Below are 21438 nucleotides of genomic sequence, written 5' to 3'. Positions count from 1 at the left end.
AGCCGGGTCAAAACAAGGATTGCAGAGAAAATACAAAATCAGAAAACACAAAAGCAGTCAGTAAATGGGCCGAGGTCACAACAGTAAACAAATGCACAAGCCGGGAGTTGAGCACAGTGGACTGAACAAGAGGAGAACAAGGCTGTATCTGACAGCTTCCAGCAATATGCTTCGAGTTCTAGTAGGGTGTGGTGCTTTACAATTGGTGGGAGCAGGTAGCAGATTACTGCAGGTAGACAGCACACACCCATACTACCATACTGGATGGTACTACTGGCCCCAGATATCCTAATCTTAGTAACTGGACAGAGCCTGCGCCACTCAGAGCTTCTGGTTCCGATGTCTTCTCCATTACCAGCACTGCCTGCAGAATGAATAAGGTGGCTCTTGGTGACCGAAGCAGGAGCAGGTCCCAGGGGAGATAGGACACACCATTTGCAGAAGCCTTAATGTGATAAAATGGCAGAAAACCAGAGCAGTAGAAATCCCCATAAAGTGACTTCATTTTGGAAATTATAAGTCTCACTGAATTAATCTCTAGGAGTAGTGACTATTTTGACATTGTTTGATGGCTTTTTATTCTATATTGGGAGGCAGAATGAGCAAACAGTTGAACACCATGCTCCACTGATTCATCCTATGTGTTTGTCTATTAGGCTGAATTGACATTGTCTTGGTGAATAATTTAATATTTTTACATAACTTGCCATTTTTATGGACAGTTTCAGTAGAAATGTTTTATTCAAAAATAATAATTTGTTTTATTCTTCGTAGGTGACTGTACCAGGAGATCAGAGGCACAGCTGACATCTTCAAAGAAATCACATTTTGTTATGCACCAGAGAAGGCACACAGGGAAGAAGCCTTTTGCATGTTCAGAATGTGGGAAATGTTTTGTCCAGAAGTCAGATTTGGTTAAGCACCAGAGAACTCACACAGGGGAGAAGCCTTTTGCATGTTCAGAATGTGGGAAATGTTTCATCCAGAAATTAGATTTGGTTAAGCACCATAGAACTCACACAGGGGAGAAGCCTTTTTCCTGTTCAGAATGTGGGAAATGTTTTACACAGAAATCAGATTTAGTTAAGCACCAGAGAACTCACACAGGGGAGAAGCCTTTTTCCTGTTCAGAATGTGGGAAATGTTTTACACTGAAATCAGATTTAGTTAAGCACCAGAGAACTCACACTGGGGAGAAGCCTTTTTCCTGTTCAGAATGTGGGAAATGTTTTACACAGAAATCAGATTTAGTTAAGCACCAGAGAACTCACACTGGGGAGAAGCCTTTTTCCTGTTCAGAATGTGGGAAATGTTTTACACGGAAATCAAATTTTGTTAGGCATCAGAGTAATCACACAGGGGAGAAGCCTTTTTCATGTTCAGAATGTGGGAAATGTTTTTACCGGAAATCAGATTATGTTAGTCACCAGAGAATTCACACAGGGGATAAGTCTTTTTCCTGTTCAGAATGTGGGAAATGTTTTAACCAGAAATCAAATTTTGTTACGCACCAAAGAACACACACAGGGGAGAAGCTTTTTTCATGTTCAGAATGTGGGAAATGTTTTAATCAGAAATCATATCTTGTTATTCACCAAAGGAAACACACAGGGGAGAAGCCTTTTTCATGTTCAGAATGTGGGATATGTTTTACACAGAAATCAGATTTAGTTAAGCACCAGAGAACTCACACAGGGGAGAAGCCTTTTTCCTGTTCAGAATGTGGAAAATGTTTTACACGGAAATCAAATTTTGTTATGCACCAGAGAATTCATACAGGGGAGAAGCCTTTTTCATGTTCAGAATGTGGGAAATGTTTTACACAGAAATCAGATTTGGTTAGGCACCAGAGTAATCACACAGGGGCGAAGCCTTTTTCATGTTCAGAATGTGGGAAATGTTTTTACCGGGAATCAGATCATGTTAGTCACCAGAGAATTCACACAGGGGATAAGCCTTTTTCCTGTTCAGAATGTGGGAAATGTTTTAACTGGAAATGGAGTCTTATTTTACACCAAAGAACTCACACAGGGGAGAAGCCTTTTTCATGTTCAGAATGTGGGAAATGTTTTGTCCAGAAATCAGATTTGTTTAAGCACCAGCAAACTCACACAGGTTAGAAGGATTTTTCTTTTTCAGATTGTGGGAAATATTTTATATAGAAATCAGATTTGGCTAAGCACCAGAAAACCCACACAGAGGAGAAGCCTTTTTCATGTTATTAATGTGGGAAGTGTTTTTCATGGAAATCAACTTTTAGTAAACATCAGAATGTCCTGATTCCCTAGTTAAGTGTGTCTTTAGCGCATTGACTGACAGCTCAGTTGTCCAATCTGATGCTGAGCTTCTTTCTTGTTCCCTGTTCCAGGTGATTTCTCAGCTACTTAGCTGAGCTGTCAGTTCTTCTCCAGGTGGTGTGCGCTCCTGGAACACAGTGAGTGAGATACGATGATATATTCCAAAACCAAGTTTTATTAGTACAGTATACAACACGTTTCTACTCTTGTGAGTCTTTTCTAGGTATTATATATAAGCTATTACTGCTGTGTGCAATTTATATATAAAGGAAGTCATTGCATATCTTTTTTTAGGTTGGTGCCATACCAGGGTTTAACCCTTTCTAGACACACCCATATCACTCCTACTTTATCCAGAGCTTTGCACGCATAAACACATAAACATTAAAAAAAAACTAATCCAAATAAAATCCAATTTTAGAAACAAAAAACATTTTTAAAACATTTTTCTAATGGCATATATGAAATTCATAAAGGAAATATTTCATATCTCAATAAAAAATATTTCTTTTTTAAAAGGAAAAAATATGTTACGTTTTATAAGGCCATATATATAAATATGAATATAAATATTTTCTAAAAGAAGATATTTTCAAAAAGGTATAAAAAGTCCTATACAAAAACTTCATTACCACTTTATTATTTAATTGTTATTATTTAATTATTTTGTCCTTAATTGAAAGATCCAAAAGGATTCTTTCTGGTTAAGCATTTGTATTCTGTTTAAACTATTTGGAGTTATTTGTTCAACTGGGGTGACCACAACATTGGATTGTTTATTATGTTTTACACATAGGTGTCTGGATAGACTGTGCATTGTGCCTCTGGCCATTCATGCTTGCCCGCAAGGATTGTGTTGTGAGACCCACATATTGTAGGCCACAGGCACAAGTAATCACATATATGAGATAGTCTTTGTTACATGTTAAATTTTGTGTGATTTCGTATGTCTCACCGGTGCTGTAGGATGTGATAGATCTGCTATTATGTCCAATGATGTTACAAACTACCGCATTTTCTAGAATCACATTTATACACCCCTAGTTTTACATCTGTATGTTTTTTAGAGATTTTTTTTCTCTTTATTTATTGTTCTTTGTCACACATTTGGTGTTTTTACTTGGTGCTATAATGCTCTTAAACGTACAGCCCCTACGAAAGTATTTCTGGCATATAATTTAAAAAAAATGGATCTTCATTTAGCAAATACCAATATCGCCACTATCTATGATTTTCCTCCCCTTTACCATCTATTTCTTGATGTTCATTAACCTCTTTCCTGCTGCAGCATTCTTCCTGACTTTTTTTCAAATTAGATTTGTATGCCCCATTACAAGTTTTTTAGAGATTTTTTTGTCCATAAATCTATTGTACAATATTTTAGACTGTTCTATAAAATCTTTGTCTCTAGTAATGTTCCTTCTGATACGGCGAAACTGACTAAAAGGAATATTTTGTTTCCATTTTGGATAATGGGATCTGCAATAGTCCAGAAAGCCGTTAGTATCAGTTTGTTTTTTTTTAAAGTTTTTTTTTGTTTTGATGGCTATTTTCTCGGTCCAAAAAGTTAATTTTTTCATTGTTTAACTCTGTGGAGAAGGAGATCCCCCAGGTGTTCATGTTCATTGCGCTAATGAATTCTGTTGCCTCCTTCTCTTTACCCTTCCAAAAAAAATCAAATCATCTATATAGCGACTAGAATATATTATATGATGGCAATATGGTGGCTGGCAAATTGGCGATGAGGACTCAAAGCACCCCATAAAAAGATTTGCGACACTTGGTGCCAACCGAGTCCCCATCGCTGTAACAAGCCACTGTAAATACTGATGTTCCTGAAAAGTGAACAAGTTATGCTCCAAAATAAACTTTAGACCATCCAACAAAAACTCCTTTTGCTTTTCTGGAATATCAGTTATTTTGTTAAATAATGTGCAGATAATTATATACGAAAATCATGTTCTATATTAGAGTAGAGTGCAGTAATATCCATGGTTATAAATATGCAGTCTTCCTCCCATATGACATTCCTAAATTCTGTAATTAGTTGACTAGAATCTAGCAAGAAAGATGGTAGTGTGACAGGTAGCATGTCAATGATCCTATGCCTGATATAGTTGGGCGCCCTAGTGGATTCATTGGGTCTTTATGAACTACCCATGGTAAAATAGGGCCTTATTTGGGTGTATATTTGTCAAAAAAAAAAATTCTTTTTTATTTGAGATGTTTTGTTTGAAGGCATTATTAATCAGGCTGTCATAATCCTCCTATATCCAATTTCGTATAATACCTGTTACAGATCTGCAACTCAGGAATAGGGTAGCAGGGGGAAAAGCTGACCCTGTGCTGGGACTAAACTGAAACTCTACGATGGAGTGGGCGACCTATTCCTTGTGAATAGACTCACCGACATTTCCTAGGCTAAAATCAAACAAAGACCTACAGATGGGTGAAAGGGTGTCCCTGAACGATCTAGGGACTGGGAACAAAAAAGGTAACCTCCTAGTAGGATAATAGAGGAAGCTGCAGAAATGAACAGAAAAGCAAAAACAAAACTGGCAGAACTAGAAATCCCAGAACTGCACAATATCAAACACAGAAAGCTAACAAGGCACCAAGCCAGAACACTAGCAGATTAACACTGTTGTCCAGCAAGGACTGGGAGGAAGGTGCTGCGTAAGGGCAGTCTCACACGTCCAGATAATTCCGGTACCGGAAACAATCGGTACCGGAATTATCCGTGTCTGTGTGCCCCTGCGTTTCTGGTGAACATCAGTGTGGCACACGTGCGGCACACTTGTGCCGCCCGTGTGCCCACTGGGTACCACACGTACCAGCATCTGGTGCTGATTCATATGTTCCCTGCAGCAGCGTTTGCTGCAGAGAAAATATGAATAATAGTGTTTAAAATAAAGATCTATCTGTCCGCCGCCGCCCTCCCACCCCCTGTGCGCCCCCCCCCCCCGCTGTTCTGAAAATACTCACCCGCTCCCTCGTTGGCTGTCGCTGCTTCCTGGTCTGGCCCCATCTTCTCCTGTATGCGGTCACGTGGGGCCGCTCATTTACAGTCATGAATAGGCGGCTCCACCCCTATGGGAGGTGGAGCCGCCTATTCATGACTGTAAATGAGCGGCCCCACGTGACCGCATACAGGAGAAGATGGGGCCAGACCAGGAAGCAGCGACAGCCAACGAGGGAGCGGGTGAGTATTTTCAGAACAGCGGGGGGGGCGCACAGGGGGTGGGAGGGCAGCGGACAGATAGATATTTATTTTAAACACTATTATTCATATTTTCTCTGCAGCAAACCCTCCTGCAGGGAACATATGAATCGCGGATTCAGCACCAGTAGGGGGGACAGCGCTTACTGTAGAGCTGTCCCCTGCACGGCACACGGACTGCAAATGGAGAAGGTCCGTGTGCGGTCCTTGTTTTACACGGACCCATTGACTTTAATGGGTCCGTGTAATACGTGCGTTCCCACGAACACTGACATGTCTCCGTGTTTGGCACACTGAGACACGGTCCGCAAAAAATCAATGACATCTGAACAGATGCATTAATTTTAATGGGTCCACGTGTGTCAGTGTCTCCGGTACGTGAGGAAACTGTCACCTCACGTACTGGAGACACTGACGTGTGAAACCGGCCTAATAGAGGGTGATACAATCACCTGACCTAGGACAAACCCAGCACCAAAGGAAAAAGACCAGCAGCCTAAAAACCACAACAAGATGGCGGATGGTCAAAATGAAATAGATTCTAACAGTACCTCCCTTTTACAAAGATTCCGGATCCTCTTGGACGAGCCTTATTCAGAAATCTCCTGTGAAACACCTTAATCAGCTTCAACGCTGAGACGTCCTCCGCTTTCACCCAGGAATTATTCTCGGGACCGAAACCCTTCCAGGACACGAGATACTGCAACCCTCCTCTGTGCCACCTAGAATGCATGAAATCTCAAACTCACCATCCTCATCAATTGGGGGAACAATCAGCATCTTCTCCTTATCAGGCGTGTCAACTCTCTTCAGTAAAGATACATGAAAAACTGAATTAATTCTCCAGGACGAGGGGATGTCGAATCTCACCGCTGCTGAGTTGACAACCTGAACCACTTTGAAGAGTCTTACAAACTTGGGCCCCAGTTTTTTTAGAACGGATTCTCAAACCCAGATTCCTAGAGGACAACCAGACCATGTCCCCAACTGCAAACAACGCCTTCCTTCTTTTCTTGTCAAAATATTTCTTTGACCTCCTATTTACCTCTTTCAAATTATGGTGTACACTGGTCCAAACCCTTTCCGAATTTCCAGAAAAACTCCCTTCCAAAGGCACCGCCGCCCCAATCTTAGAAAATGGACCGAACGATGGATGTCTCTGTGTACAGCAAAAAAAAGGAGAACACCCAGACGAGGAAGAGGTATGATTATTAAGAGCAAACTCAGCTAGTCGTAGATATTGCGACCACATCTCCTGATTGTCTGCTACAAAACATCTCAAAAACTGCTCGACGTCCTGGTTCTTTCTTTCGGTCTGTCCATTGGACTCCGGGTGATAACCTAATGAAAATGACAAATGAACCTTTAATTTGTTGCAAAAAGCATGCCAAAATCGAGCCACAAACTGTGGTCCCCTATCGGAAACAATGTCTGTGGGAACACCATGGAGCCTGACAATCTCTTTCACAACTGCCTTAGCTAGAGTCTTGGAGCAGGGTAATTTATTGAACGGAACCAGATGACACATCTTACCAAACCGATCCACAACAACTCGGATGACAGAAAAACCCTCAGAGACCGGCAGATCGGTGATAAAATCCATAGCAAGATTTGTCCATGGTGAATTAGGAACCTCCAATGGGCAAAGCAACCCTGCAGCCGGGGCATGTGAGGCCTTTGACCTAGCGCACATGGTACACTGACACACCCACTTGATCATTTCTCTTTGCCACCCTGGCCACCAGAAACTTCGGCCGATCGACTTTCTAGTTTCCGAAATCCCTGGATGACCCGCCAACCGAGACTCATGACATTCAGCAAACAAAGCTCTCCTCAAGGCTCTAGGCACAAATAATTTACCATACAGAGTATTTGTTGGTGCAGCTGTCACACCGTTCTCTCTGTATCTGGTTTTCGGCATGACAATTCATGTCTTTGCTTTAACCCATTGCTCCTTTCCCCCTAATTTGAGCTGGGATGCTGTTGGCTGTTACCTGTATGGAGCCTTCTCCCTGCTCGGCTGCGCAGCTGTACATGGGTGGTTAGGTCTTTGCCCTGCTGCATGTCCATCTGCATGTGCGGTCCCTTGTTGCCACTGTGGAAGCTGTCCGCGGGTTGTGAGGTCAACAACTTTACACATGTGTCAGTGCATGCAGTCGCAGCCTGGTGCCCTGAGCCTCAGTTCCTGATTGTGCTGTAATGGTTTCTGTTTGTGCTTAGGGTGTGCACGGCCACACCTCCCCTGCTTTTATCAGGGTTAGGGTGTGTACTTGAAATGCTATCACCAGCCAATTGCTGAGGGGCAGCTCCTATATAAAGTTCCCCTGCCCTATGGCTACTCACAAAGCTCCTGAACTTTGCTATGTGTGTTTGTGTTCCTGCACCTCTCCTGTCTATGTTTTGGTACCAAAGTCCTTGCCTTGATTCCTGTTTTGTCCTGTTCTGGCTCCTGTCCTGGAGGTGGTATATCCAGGCCTGAATCCTTGATCCTGTACCTGTCCTGTACCTGAACCTGTCTGAACTGTGTCTGCTGTGATTATGTTCCTGGAATCCCTCTGCATCTGGAGCCTCACACCCAGTGACTTTGAGTCTCTTGTAACCGGTGTTTCTGCTGAGCATCTACTACTCTGTGCTCTGACTACCATGCGGTGTTAACCCCACCTGGCCCACCTCCAGTACGGCGGTGCTTGAGTTCCTTCCTAGGTCCGATGCCCGGAGCCTGACAACTGCAGTCTGGAACCTGATGACCGGTGCCTGGAGCTTGGAGCCTGATGACTGTGGTGGTGCCTGTAGGTCGTGTCGGATGTCTGGAATCGAACGACTCCTGTCTGATGTCTGCCGGTGACCCTGGGTCCAGATGTCCTGATGTCTTGTCTGTACCCTGTAACCATGCCTGTGTCCTGATGTCCTTCCTGTGTCCGATGTTCCGATGTAACTGATGCCCTGGGCTGCCACACCAGTGTCCCAGCCGATGCCCTAGGCTCCCACGCCAGTGTCCCAGATGTCTATCCGGTATTTCTGATGTCCTGATGCACTGCCTGTGTCCTAATATCCTTTCTGATTTCCTGTCTGTACCCTGACATCTTGCCTGTGTCCTGATGACCTTGTTTACCCTGTTGTCCCGCCTATGTGTGCCTTGGTGATCCGGTGGTGCCTTGGGGTCCACTGGGTGGTACCCTTCTGAGAGGTGTGGAATCGGGAGCCTGACATCATTTTGTTTTGTTTATGTACTGTGTGACTTTACTTTAGCAAACTTTACTTTCTCTATACCTGAAGTTACATAGTTATTAAAGGGAACCTGTCACCCCGTTTTTTCTGTATGAGATAAAAATACTGTTAAATAGGGCCTGAGCTATGCATTGCAATAGTGTATTTTGTGGACCCCGATTCCCCACCTATGCTGCCGAAATACGTTACCAAAGTAACGCATCTCGGCTTCAGGAAAATGGCCGCCGCGATCTCCATCTGCGCACGCGCGGCATCCCACGGCCATTTTCCTGAAGCCGCGGCCAGCAGAGCGCCGCTTCTGCGCACGCGCGGCCAAAGGAAGATGGCTGCCCCCACCGATCACCAATGAAATAGAGCACATCGCGCTCTTTTCACTCCCCTGTGCAGTGGATTCGGGACCTTGGGCATGCGCACACCACTACGCCACCAACGGAAAACTAAGCAAGATCTGGGGGAAGACACCACGCCCATCTGACCAGACCAACCTGATTGACAGGCGAAAACGACTACTTTGGTAACGTATTTCGGCAGCATAGGTGGGGAATCGGGGTCCACAAAATACACTATTGCAATGCACAGCTCAGGCCCTATTTAACAGTATTTTTATCTCATACGGAAAAAACGGGGTGACAGGTTCCCTTTAAGGTTAAAGGAAGACTTTAAGTCCATCTAGTTCAACCCATAGCCTAACCTAACATGCCCTAACATGTGCGGAGTAATCAAGTCCTACTTGTCTCTTTCCTTGTCCACATGCTCAGCTGCCTCAGAACCCCGGTCTCTGCCCTCCCCTAGTTTTGGTAGGCCCGGGTCCCCCTTTGCGGTATAAAGGGTCTGTATTGTGTCCCCGGGGGACGCGCACCCGATGCCTTCTGAGGTTGGTCGGTTTGGGGGCGTCTATGAGCTGGGCCACATCAGCGGCTGCAGCTGACCATGACAGCAGCTTTCTGGGCTTCTAAGATGCTATTCCAAAACTCAGAACACAATGCCACCACCACTCCTCTGCAAAATACATTCCTCCTTCTCAGTATTAACAGCTGGAGAGAAACTACGAGACAAAGCATCTGCTTTGACATTCTTTGTCCCAGGGATATAAGTTACAGAGAAATGGAGGTGGGCAAAAAATAGTGCCCACCTAGTTTGACGGGCATTCAAACGTTTAGCAGCATCCATATATATCAGATTCTTATGATCAGTAAAAACCTGTATCGGATGTCTAGCCCCATCCAAAAAATGTTGCCAATGCAGAAATGCGAGTTTAATAGCCAGCAACTCTCGTTTCCCAACATCATAGTTGAGCTCAGTCCCAAAATTTTTTTTAGAAAAGAAAGCACAGGGATGCACCCTATCCTCCCCTTCCTGGGACAGAACTGCCCCCACTCCTAATGATGAGGCATCCACCTCTACCAAAAACGGCTTAGTCTCATCTGTCTGAATCAAAATAGGAGCAGAGCTAAACCTCTCCTTGAGATGCCCAAAAGCCTTAACAGCCTCAGTCGACCATCGGACAATATTAGAACCCTTCTTGGTGAGGTCACTTATAGGTGTAGCGATAACAGAAAAATGCTTTATGAATTTTCTATAATAGTTAGCAAACCCTAAAAATCTTTGAACCGACTTTAAATATTCAGGTCTAGTCCATCTCAAACCCATCACTGGAGAAAAAGTACCCCAAAAAACTAATTTTCTGGACCGCAAACTCGCACTTCTTCAATTTAGCAAAGAGTGTGTTTTCTCTCAAAATCTGTAAAACTTCGCGGACTCTCTGCCAATCCAACACCAGATCAGGTGAGTAAATCAAAATATCATCCAAATAAACAATAACACTTCTACTGATCAACGGCCTCAGAAAGTCAATAATAAAATTTTGAAAAAACGCAGGGTTTTTTGGACAAAAAAAATCCTATGGCCACAGGGGACTTAAAGGGTCTTATACGACCTGCAGCTAAACTAGTCTGTAGGTATTCCTTAAAGTCCTCCCTCTCGGCAATCATCAGATTAAATAAACAACTCTTAGGGAGTGTAGCACCTGGAACGAACTCAATAGCGCAATCGTAATCTCTATGGGGTGGTAGAGCTTGCGACTCAACTTCTGAAAATACCCTCCAGAAATCCTGAATGGCTTCAGGTAGCTCCCTCTTCACAATAGCAGCAACATGAACATTACAGCATTTACCATAACACCCATGACCCCAGGACCTAATAGTAATAGACGACCAGTCCAGCAAAAGATTGTGCAGGATGACTGGGAAAGGCAATTTAGCAAGGACAAACAAGTCTATACACTCCTGATGTTCCATATTCACAATAAGTGGAAACCTTGTGACCTTTTGAGAAACGCACCCATGCTCCAGTTGAGTGTTATCAATCGCCAAAACAGGAAAAGGAGATGACAATGGTTCAGAATCAAATTTATATTTGTCTAGAAATTGTTGATCAATCAAATTAAGTGCAGAACTACAATCCACCATTACCTGAAAATCAATGGAATGACCACGATAGGTGGTATTACCAGAAAAAAAAATGTGAACTGTAAAAACGCAATACGAATGGGAGTGTTGCTCCTACTGACCTTTTTTTTCCTTCCTTATTCGATCCTTGCATTGCTTAATAAAATGGTCAGCCTTACCACAATACAAGCAAAGACCCTCAGAGAACCTCCTCTCCTGGGAACAAGAGGACATCGTCCCAAGTTGCATAGGTTCCCCGCTGTTGACGGGGGTATTCTGAGGAGCTGGGTCCAGCATCGTAGGAGCCTTCTCTTCATTCTGCCTGTCTCAATCTTCTATCCACACGGATAGCTAACTGCATAGCAGTTTCCAAAGTATTAGGTGCAGGATATGCAGTGAGTAAATCTTTAACTCTTTCACTCAAACCTGCTAAAAACTGACTCTTGAGCGCTGGGTCATTCCACCTGACCTCTGCGGACCATCGTCTGAACAGGGTGCAATACCTCTCAGCATCACTAGAACCCTGTTTAAGCCATCTGAGCTCTGTCTCAGCTGCTTTGACCCGATCAGGAGCATCATATAACAACCCCATAGCAATAAAAAATGCTTCTACTGACGTCAAATAAGGATCATCAGGACGTAATGAAAATGCCCAAATTTGAGGTTCACTTCGCAATAAAGACATGATAATCCCCACACGCTGTAATTCATACCCCGACGATCTAGGTCTAAGCCGAAAATATAGTAAACATGCTTTTTTAAACGTAAAAAATTCTTGCCGTTTACCAGAAAAAATTCAGGTAATCCTATCTTTGGTTCTTCAGAGCATGTTCCAGGGCAATTACTCACGTGCTGTTGCATGTTAGCCACTTCCAAAGTTAACCCTTGCAAGCGTTGAGCAAGTTCTTGGACGCTGTTCATATTGCAGGAATCCTGGAGAGAATTTTTTTTTTATGTGTGGCTGGACAAACTGTTACGGATCTGAAACTCAGGACTAGGGCAGAAGGGGGAAAAGCTGACCCTGTACTAGGACTACGCTGAAACCCTACGATGGAGTGGGCGACCTATTCCTTGTGAATAGACCCACCGACATTTCCTAGGCTAAACTCAAACGAAGACCTACAGGTAGGGGAGAAGGGTATCCCTGAACGATCTATTGACTGGGAACAAAAAAAAACAGATAACCTCCTAGTAGGATAATAGAGGAAGCTGCAGAAATGAACAGAAAAACAAAACTGGCAGAACTAGAAATCCCAGAACTGCACAATATCAAACACAGAAAGCTAACAAGGCACCAAGCCAGAACACTAGCAGATTAACACTGTTGTCCAGCAAGGGCTTAAAGGAAGGTGCTGAGTAATAGAGGGTGATACAATCACCTGACCTAGGACAAACCCAGCAACAGAGGAAAAAGACCAGCAGCCTAAAAACCACAACAAGATGGTGGATGGTCAAAATGAAATCGTGTCAGGACTCTGAACATTTTTATTACCTTTTGTGCATTACTGCCCTTTTCCAAGATGGCATCTTTTGTCTTATGTGCACTGTATCTTCCTGCTATAAAACTCCACCCCAGCCTTCAGTCTGTGCTAGAGTATTCTGCCTTGTATCCAGCTCCTGACTCTCGTGACTCCCTGGCTATATACCTGCTCCTGTGAACCTGTGTGGTTATCCTGCTACTCTGCTCTGAGTTCCTGCTGCATACACCAGTTTCCAGTAATCCTCCATCTGCTGCTTGTGTTTACTTCCATCTGCATTTGCTGGACATGTAAGCTCTTGCTGCTCTGCTTAAACCTGAGATTATCACCCAGACCTTACTGGTTGAGATAAGACATTGCTTGAACTGCCTTATAAGCATATCTATCTGTGTTTGGACTAAAACAAGGACTTATTCGTGTCAAGTATCCTCAAGAATAACTGTGCTTCATAGACTTTCTGCGTGATTGCATTTTCCTCTGAAGTTCACTATAGACTGCTAAGCTGCGTTTAATATTTACACCAAGTGTTGTGGACTTGAGTTTCTCTCTGCACCTGTTTGAATCACCGTGTGATAATATAGAATTTACCACTTATAAAACTGTGTCCTGTAGTTGTCTTGTTCCACGCAAAGAGTCTCCTGAGTTATCCCCTATAATTATTACAAATAGATTCTAACAGTACCTCCCCTTTTACGAGGATCCTCCAGATCCTCTTGGCCTAGCCTTATTCGGAAATCTCCTATGAAACACCTTAATCAGCCTTGAGGCTGAGTCGTCCTCAGCTTTCACCCAGGAATTATTCTCGGGATCGAAACGCTTCCAGGACACGAGATACTGCAACCCTCCTCTGTGCCACCTAGAATCTAGAATGCGTGAAATCTCAAACTCGCTGTCCTCATCAATTTGAGGAATAATCAGCATTGTCTCCTTATCTGGCGTGTCAACTCTCTTCAGTAAAGATACATGAAAAACTGAATTAATTCTCCAGGACGAGGGTATGTCCAATCTTACCGCTGCAGAGTTGACCACCTGAACCACTTTGAAGGGTCCTACAAACTTGGGTCCCGGTTTTTTAGAAGGGATTTTCAAATGCAGATAACCTCCTAGTAGGAAAGTAGAGGAAGCTACAGAAACGAATGAAAAACCAAAAACAAAACTAGCAGAACTAGAGATCCCAGAACTGCACAATATCATACACAGAAAGCTAACAATGCACCAAGGCAAAACACTAGCGGATTAGCACTGTTGTCCAGCAAGGACTGGGAGGCAGGTGCTGGGTAATAAATGGTGATACAATCAATCATTCTATACAGCAATATTTAGCTTCCAAAATTACAAAAAGGCCACATATTTGGCAGAGTGGTATTTCAGTGACAGCCCTCAAATATCTGCGTGCTCCAAGTTTGGGCATTGTAGGCCGGTGTACCCCTTTTTTTGCTATCTGATACTGTAATTCTATACAACACTATTTCGCTTCAAAATATATAAAAAGGCCACATATTTGCCACTGTGGTATTTCCGTGACAGCCCTCATATATCTGTGTGGTCCAATTTGGTCATTGTAGGCCGGTGGACCCCTTTTTTTGCTGTCTGATACTGTAATTCTATACATCACTATTTAGCTTCCAAAATTATAAAAAGGCCACTTATTTGCCAGTGTGGTATTTCTGTGACAGCCCGCGTATAACTGCGTGCTCCAAGTTTTTTCATTGTAGGCCGGTGCACCCCTTTTTTTGCTGTCTGGTACTCTATTTCAATACAGCACTATTTTGCATTTAAAAAAAAAAACAGGCCACATTTTTGCCAGTGTGGTATTTCCGTGACAGCCCTCATATATCTGCGTGCTCCAAGTTTTGTCATTGTAGGCCGGTGTACCCCTTTTTTTGCTGTCTTATACTCTAATTCTATACAGCACTATTTTGCATAAATTTACTTCACAAAAAAGCCCCCCAAAATTGAATGCAGTCTGTTATATCAGGCTCAGGCCTGCCTGGTGTTTGGATTTTAAAAATCATAGATTTGCAGGCATACTGATCAGATATTATTTCTCTACTAATAAATATATTTGTGTTGAGCATTTGAAATAGTGCAGTAGTCCATTTAAAATGGGCAAGGCAAGGGGCGGGGAATTGGACATGATGATGATGGTGCATGCAGAGGACAAGGCCGTGGCCAAGGTGAAAGTGGGCAACAACAAAGACCCACATCTTCTTGCTCAACCTTCCTGTCCCAGTTTCTAGGTGACTGCAGAACACCGAGTGCCGAGTGCCCTGAGACAACTGATCCCACACTTGGACACTCTGAAGCGCTGTTCAGTTTTCCATTTCAAGATTCAGAACTCTCGGCTGGTCAACTTGAAGTGGGGACAGATGAGATCGCATGTACAGATGCCCAAACCTTTGACAAGCCCGGTCACGCGAAAGCGATGGTGGGAAAGTGCCAGAAGAGGTGGACGATGATGAGACACAATTGCCAGGAAGTCAGGAGGAGGAGCAGGGTGCGGATGTGGAATATGAGGTGTTGGATGACATAGTGACTGACCCAACCTGGCAGGAGGACATGCAGAGCGAGGGCAGCAGCACGCATGGGGAAGGAGGCATATCACCACAACAGGCAGGAAGAAGCAGTGTGGTAGCCACAGACAGAAGGCATGCATCCATTCCCCCTAACAACAACATGAGGGAAGTAGCCATTCCAACTGTTAGATCTTCCCGAGTCTGGTTATTTTTTAAAGACTCTACCGATACCCCCAAACAGGCCATTTGCAGTACCGGCCATGCGCGCATCAGCAGGGGTAGCAAAACAACCAACCTGACCACCACCAGCATGATCAGGCACATGGCAGCAAAGCACCCAACTTTGTGGGCCGAACCCCAGGCTCCAGGACCACTGCGTGCAGGTCACACCACTGCTTCTTTGACTGTTTTGAGGAGAAGCCAATCCTCAGTATACCGTGCATGTAAAGATGCCTCTAGCCCTGCACCTCTTGTGGCCCACAGTCAAGCAGCACCATCATCAAGCCCGTCTATGTCCTTGTCCCAGCACAGCCTTCAGTTGTCTATAACCCAGTCTTTGGAACGCAAGCGGAAATATATTTCTCTTCTGCTTGCTCTAGAAATGCTGCCTTTTAGGCTCATTGAGACGGAAGCCTTCCACAACCTGATGGCGGCAGCCGTCCCAAGGTACTCAGTCCCCAGTAGTCGCTATTTCTCCCGGTGTGCCGTACTGGCCTTACACCAGCAACACATCAGTCAGAAGCTGGAAGCACTGCAGCACAGCCTCAGCCAAGCGGCAACAAGCTGTGCTGAAGCTAATCTGCATAGGTGAGAAACCGCACAATGCAGAAGATTTGTGGGCAGCGCTGAAAGAGCAGTCAGACATTTGGATGACACTGCTGAACCTACAGCCAGGCATAGTCATGTGTGACAATGGCCATAACCTGGTGGCGGCTCTGAGGCAAGGTGAGCTCTGACATATCTTGCTTGGCCCATGTGCTTAACCTCATGGTTCAATGTGTTCTGAAAAGCTACCCGGATCTGCTAGTGAAAGTACGCCATCTGTCTGCTCATTTTAGAAAGTCAGCTACAGCTTCAGCTGCCCTTGCCGTGCTTCAGCAGCGTTTGCAGCTTCCAGATCACCTGCTGGTGTATGATGTTCCCACGTGCTGGAACTCTACACTGCTTATGTTGGAAAGGCTTTGTGAGCAGAAGAGGGCAGTAGTTGACTACCAACATCAACCAGGCCGTTGATATTCAGTTCAGACTCCACACATAAGACCTCAGGAGTGGACATGGATGTCCAACATATGTACCATCCTCCAAAACTTTGAGGACTGCACCAAGATGGTGAGCAGTTATGACGCCATAATTAGTGTCACCATCTCGCTTCTCAGCATTCTGAAAACCTCTCTGCTCACAATTAAAGAGGATGCATTGCAAGCAGAGCAAAAGGACATGGAGCAAGGAACCATACAGGGGGATTACACTTAGCCCAGCCTCATGTCTTCTCATCGTGGATTGGTAGTCAATGAGGTGGAGGATGAAGAACAGGAACTACTTTCATGCGCTATAGACGATACTGCAAACACAGCTGTCATACTGTCTGTTCAGCGGGGATGGCCTGAGGGCAGGGAGGAGGAGGACAGGTCACTCCTGTTGGTGAGGACACGGATGTCTTGCCTGTTCACAGTCTGGCACGCATGGCTGACTTTATGTTGCGCTGCATTTCACGTGACCCTCGCATTATAAACATTTTGGGTGACAGTCATTACTGGTTGGTGACACTTCTGGACCAACGCTACAAGGAGAACTTTCAGTCTCTTCTACCAGAGGCAGAGAGGTGTACTAAAATGTTGCAGTACCAGAGGGCCCTTGTAGTGGAATTACTTAGAAAATTCCCATGTGAGAATGCTGGCAGCAGACGTCAGAGTTTGTTGTACAACCAAGAAGTCCAAGCAGGAGAGACAGAAGTGCAATCCAGCCCATGCAGGGAAACAATGTCAAAGTTCTGGGACAGTTCTCTCAGACCCTCCCATCGTGATGGCACAGAGGCAAGGGGTGCTGTCACAAGAAGTGCAATGTTTGTGAACATGGCGAGGGAGTACCTTGCAGATCGTATAAATGTCCTCCATGATTCCTCTGTGCCTTTTAATTATTGGGTATCCAAGCTGGACACGTGGCATTAACTGGCTTTCTATGCCTTGGAGGTCCTGGCCTGCCCTGCTGCTAGCGTTCTGTCAGAGCGGTTTTTTAGTGCCCCTGGTGGAATTATAACAGATAAGCGCATCCACCTGTCAACTGAAAATGCTGACAGGCTGACTTTTATAAAAATGAACAAGGGCTGGATTGGGAAAGACTTCTGTACACCACCAAGTGAAAACAGCGAAACATAACCTCAAATACATTCTCTCTTTTGGGGAGGTGTATTCTCATGCACCTCTTCACAACCACAGATGGCTATACTCTTCCACATTTGGTCTGTTTGTTGTTATCCTCCTTATTCTCACCCTCATCATCCACAACCACTAGATGACCAGGGTGAACATGCTCTGCACTGTTATAGGCCAGTGAATTTTGGGCATGGGGGCTGTGATGGCACTAGTTTATTTAGTAAAAAAAGAACCCCACATTGGGGAATTGGGCATTACATTACATTGGGCCTACTTCTTAACTCTGTCTCCTGCAGTGTGTCCTTCACCTGCCACTAGATCACCAGGGTGAACGTGCTCTGTACAGTGCATTTTGGGCAAGGGGGCTGTGATGGCACTATTTTAATTAGTAAAGAAAGGACCCCACATTGGGGATTTGGGCATTATATTACATTGGGCCTACTTCTTAACTCTGTCTCCTGAAGTGTGTCCTTTACATGCCACTAGATCTCCAGGGTGAAAGTGCTTTGTACTGTTATAGGTCGGTGAATTTTGGGCAAGGGACCTGCGATGGCACTAGTATATTTTTAAAAAAGGTACCCCCATTGAGGAATTGTTTGGCAGCTCGTGCACACCATTTTAAATCTCAGTGACCCACACTACTACATTGGGCTTACTTCTTAACTCTGTCTCCTGCAATATGTCCTTTAACTGCCACTAGATCACCAGGGTGAATGTGCTTTGTACTGTTATAGGCCGGTGAAGTTTGGGCAAGGGGCCTGCGATGGCACTAGTCTATTTTTAAAAAAGGTCCCCCATGTGGAATTGCTTGGCAGCTCATGCACTCAATTTTAAGTGTCAGTGACCCACACCACTACATTGGGCTTACTTCTTAACTCTGTCTCCTGCAATGTCTCTTGTTTAACTGCCACTAGATCACCAGGGTGAATGTGCTTTGTACTGTTATAGGCCGGTGAAGTTTGGGCAAGGGGGGCTGTGATGGCAATAATACATTTTAAAAAAGGTACCTCACTTTGGTGAAACCACATCCTTGACTTCATAACATTTGCGTACCTTAAAAAGCTCCCTTTAAAAGCTACTTTTTGTGTTGGTTGCTCACATTAGACACAATATACTTCATATAAATTTGATAAAGCAGTAGTGAATTAAAAATAAAGCTTTGTCCACTATATTAGTTTCTCTCCTTTGGCTGCCTCAAATGTACAAAAGGCGAATACACAAATGGCAATTTGTAAACAAAATTAAAATACTGTATACCGAATGCATTCAGACAATCACATAGCTGCTTTTCTTGTAAAACATTTACAGATGTGACAGACAATGCTCATAGTGACACAATCTTGATAAATGTTTGTTTATTTACTTCACAAACAGTTATAAGCCTCTATATGTTTGCTGTTTGTCATTGTAAAACATTAAGGTTTACTGAAACAATGCCTGTGGTGGTTTGATCGAAATCCTTGTGGCTTTTATTTTCTAGGGCTTTATGGCCCCTCGTCAGATGACTCCATGATATCTCAGTTTCATCCAACCTTGAAAAGTGGCCACTTGAAGGTCTGGGTGAAACTAGAGTTACTACATAGTGTAAATCACTATATAAGACCAGAGAAACATTACTAAGACAGATGCCAAAATTGGGGTACATGTTCAGTGTGCTGATACCTGCATAATTGGGGACGCCCATGCATTGTAGGTAATCCCCCAGGGGTTCTCTGTCTTGGTGTTGCTTCTCTGATATTCCAGATGGATGATGTTTAAAAGCCTCTTGGTGATGATCTAAGTATACTGTATGTAGTTAATCTTCATATATACATATATATATACGTAATGACTATATTTATTTAATCTTTCTATGTACTTATTAACCTTTGTATGTTAACATATACAAAAGTGTACGCACTCACACTATTTAATCATACTATTCCTTGAATTTTGTAGTTTGCAATAAAATTGTGTTGTATTGCAAGTATTAGCCTTTTTTAAAGCTGTATCTGAACCTTAGTGTTAAAAATATGGCAAATAAAATTGCCAAATTCTCCTGTAAATAATTGTGCAAAGAGGGAACCATCATACCATTAAAAAATACGAGTGGATTTTCATGGTCCCATCCAGCATGTGGGTTCAATGGCATAATGGGGTTCATATGACTGACTATGCAGCAGGGCTGGCCTTGCTGCCAATGTGTAAAACAAAGGAGTACGGGCGTACAAAATGCATATTGTGAAGTGGATTTTCATGGGCCCATCCAGTATGTGGGTTCAAAGGCTTATTGGGGTGCATATGAATTGCTAGCAGGGCAGGCCTTGCATTCAATGCAACATTTTTTCAGGAGGCCCTCTTGTACATCTCATGAAAGGGGTATTGTGGTATGTGGTAATTTTTGGCAGCCCATCCACTCACAGCATAGGCTACAACAGCTTAGGAGACCCACTGTTTAATAATGGTCCTTTAAGAAGATTAATGCCGCCTGATGCACCAGTAAAGATAGGCTCTGTGACTTTAAGAGTTCCTCCTTCATAAATGAAAAAAGATGGGTCTGCATATGTGTCACACACAATATGGCTAGCTAGGGTTGTTAAATGTTACAATGACATTTCCCAGTGAACGCATTTGTAGTGGTTGAAAGCAATGCTAAAGTTCAAAAACGCTGCGCCTGAACTAAGCCTAAGTGGGGAGGAAATTTTCGGTCTGGGGTTAAATATTTGGCTTACAGGCAAGTCATTAACCTGCAAAGGATGTACCTTGACATATTTCCAAGCAAAACCTGTTTTGGTTTCGTTTTAATGTGTTTTTTGTTGTATTGGGAAAAATGGCATGAATCTTGGAAAAAATTGATTAAAGTTGTGTCCTAGGAGTCAGGAATGCTTCCAGGAGCGATCCTCATGATGTTCCTGTGTCATTTGAGCAGTGTTTCCATCATTTTCAGACGTTTTTAGACCTTAAAAGGACCCACGGGGGAAATAGCGGTAAAAATACTCGGGTCTCCCATAGACTTTCATTGGGCTCGTTGTTCTGGCCGAGTACCCGAATATTCCAATCTGCTCGACCCGAACAACGATCACCTGAGCATTTTAGTGCTCGCTTTTCAGTAGTAACTAGGTGTCCACCAGGTCTTCACTAGAGCTACTGATGAGGATAGGCTGGACAGCAGGTAGACACCAGGATTAGAAACACAAGTGTGAGGTACAACATGCAACACACCCTAACCACTAGCAGATTGAACAGCCTAGGAACCAACATTCAGCAGGGCGGTGGGTGGGGCTGCCTAATATAGGACCTGCATGGGATAGGCTGGGGAACCTAATCTCTGAAGGACACAGCAGGGTTGCATTCCTGTAGAGACTGGCCAATCCTGCCATAAGGCCACATGGAAGCAACATGCTGCGCAGCCGTGCGGTGACCATAGTGAGTAGGGAGGCACTGAGAGGGCAGGTGAGGTACCACCGTGACACCTGGTTAGGAGCCCACTCAGATGTTTCCCCCCTGAGCTGAACCCCTCAATGCGCCTCAGAACAAATGTAATATTATCTTCACAACCAAATGGTAAAGAAATCAGTGACACCTGTGGGATCAAATGGGGACACTTTAGGAGGTTATATGCCTTCACACCCCTCGGGGGCTTTGCAATTGGCCCCCACAAGCGAGGACTGCCAAATTACTGCTCCAAAAGCAAAACAGTGACTCCCCATTGGAGCCCGGCCATGTGCAGTCATTTCTGAGCTCAGGTTTGGGGAGAAATTTCTGTATTAATTGTGGCTCCATTTTACTTGTGAAATTGAAAAGTTTGGACCCAAAACATTTTAGTGGAAAAAATAATTTTTCCACGACCCAAAAATATAAAGATCTATGATGGGAAAAAAACACCACCCAGACCCAGATG

The 21438-nt window shown here is 44.0% G+C and overlaps 3 protein-coding genes across 4 annotated transcripts in view; 2 read left to right on the top strand and 1 right to left on the bottom strand.

Moving 5' to 3' along the window:
- LOC143767739 (uncharacterized) overlaps window positions 1-4755 on the top strand; it is a 36937-nt gene extending 32182 nt beyond the window's left edge. The window contains exon 7 of the mRNA XM_077256249.1: window positions 775-4755. Within this exon, the coding sequence (XP_077112364.1) occupies window positions 775-2120 (1346 nt within the window). The 3' untranslated portion in view covers window positions 2121-4755. The remainder of the gene's footprint in view (window positions 1-774) is intronic.
- The window catches only part of LOC143767734 (uncharacterized), a 464270-nt gene that overhangs the window by 84133 nt on the left and 358699 nt on the right, over window positions 1-21438 (bottom strand). The gene's annotated exons all lie outside the window — the stretch shown is intronic.
- Window positions 20868-21438, top strand: part of LOC143767736 (uncharacterized) — a 74929-nt gene continuing 74358 nt past the window's right edge. Inside the window, exon 1 of one of the 2 annotated variants that reach the window (XM_077256241.1) lies at window positions 20868-20963. In XM_077256241.1, the coding sequence (XP_077112356.1) occupies window positions 20937-20963 (27 nt within the window). In that variant the 5' untranslated portion in view covers window positions 20868-20936. Of the gene's footprint in view, window positions 20991-21438 lie in introns of both variants that reach the window. The other variant, XM_077256240.1, reaches the window with a different exon arrangement.

Source organism: Ranitomeya variabilis, chromosome 4 (assembly GCF_051348905.1).
Source record: "Ranitomeya variabilis isolate aRanVar5 chromosome 4, aRanVar5.hap1, whole genome shotgun sequence".
NCBI classification, from domain to species: domain Eukaryota; kingdom Metazoa; phylum Chordata; class Amphibia; order Anura; family Dendrobatidae; genus Ranitomeya; species Ranitomeya variabilis.
Note: the sequence above shows the minus strand (reverse complement) of the source record. Positions and strands in the feature narration are given on the sequence as shown.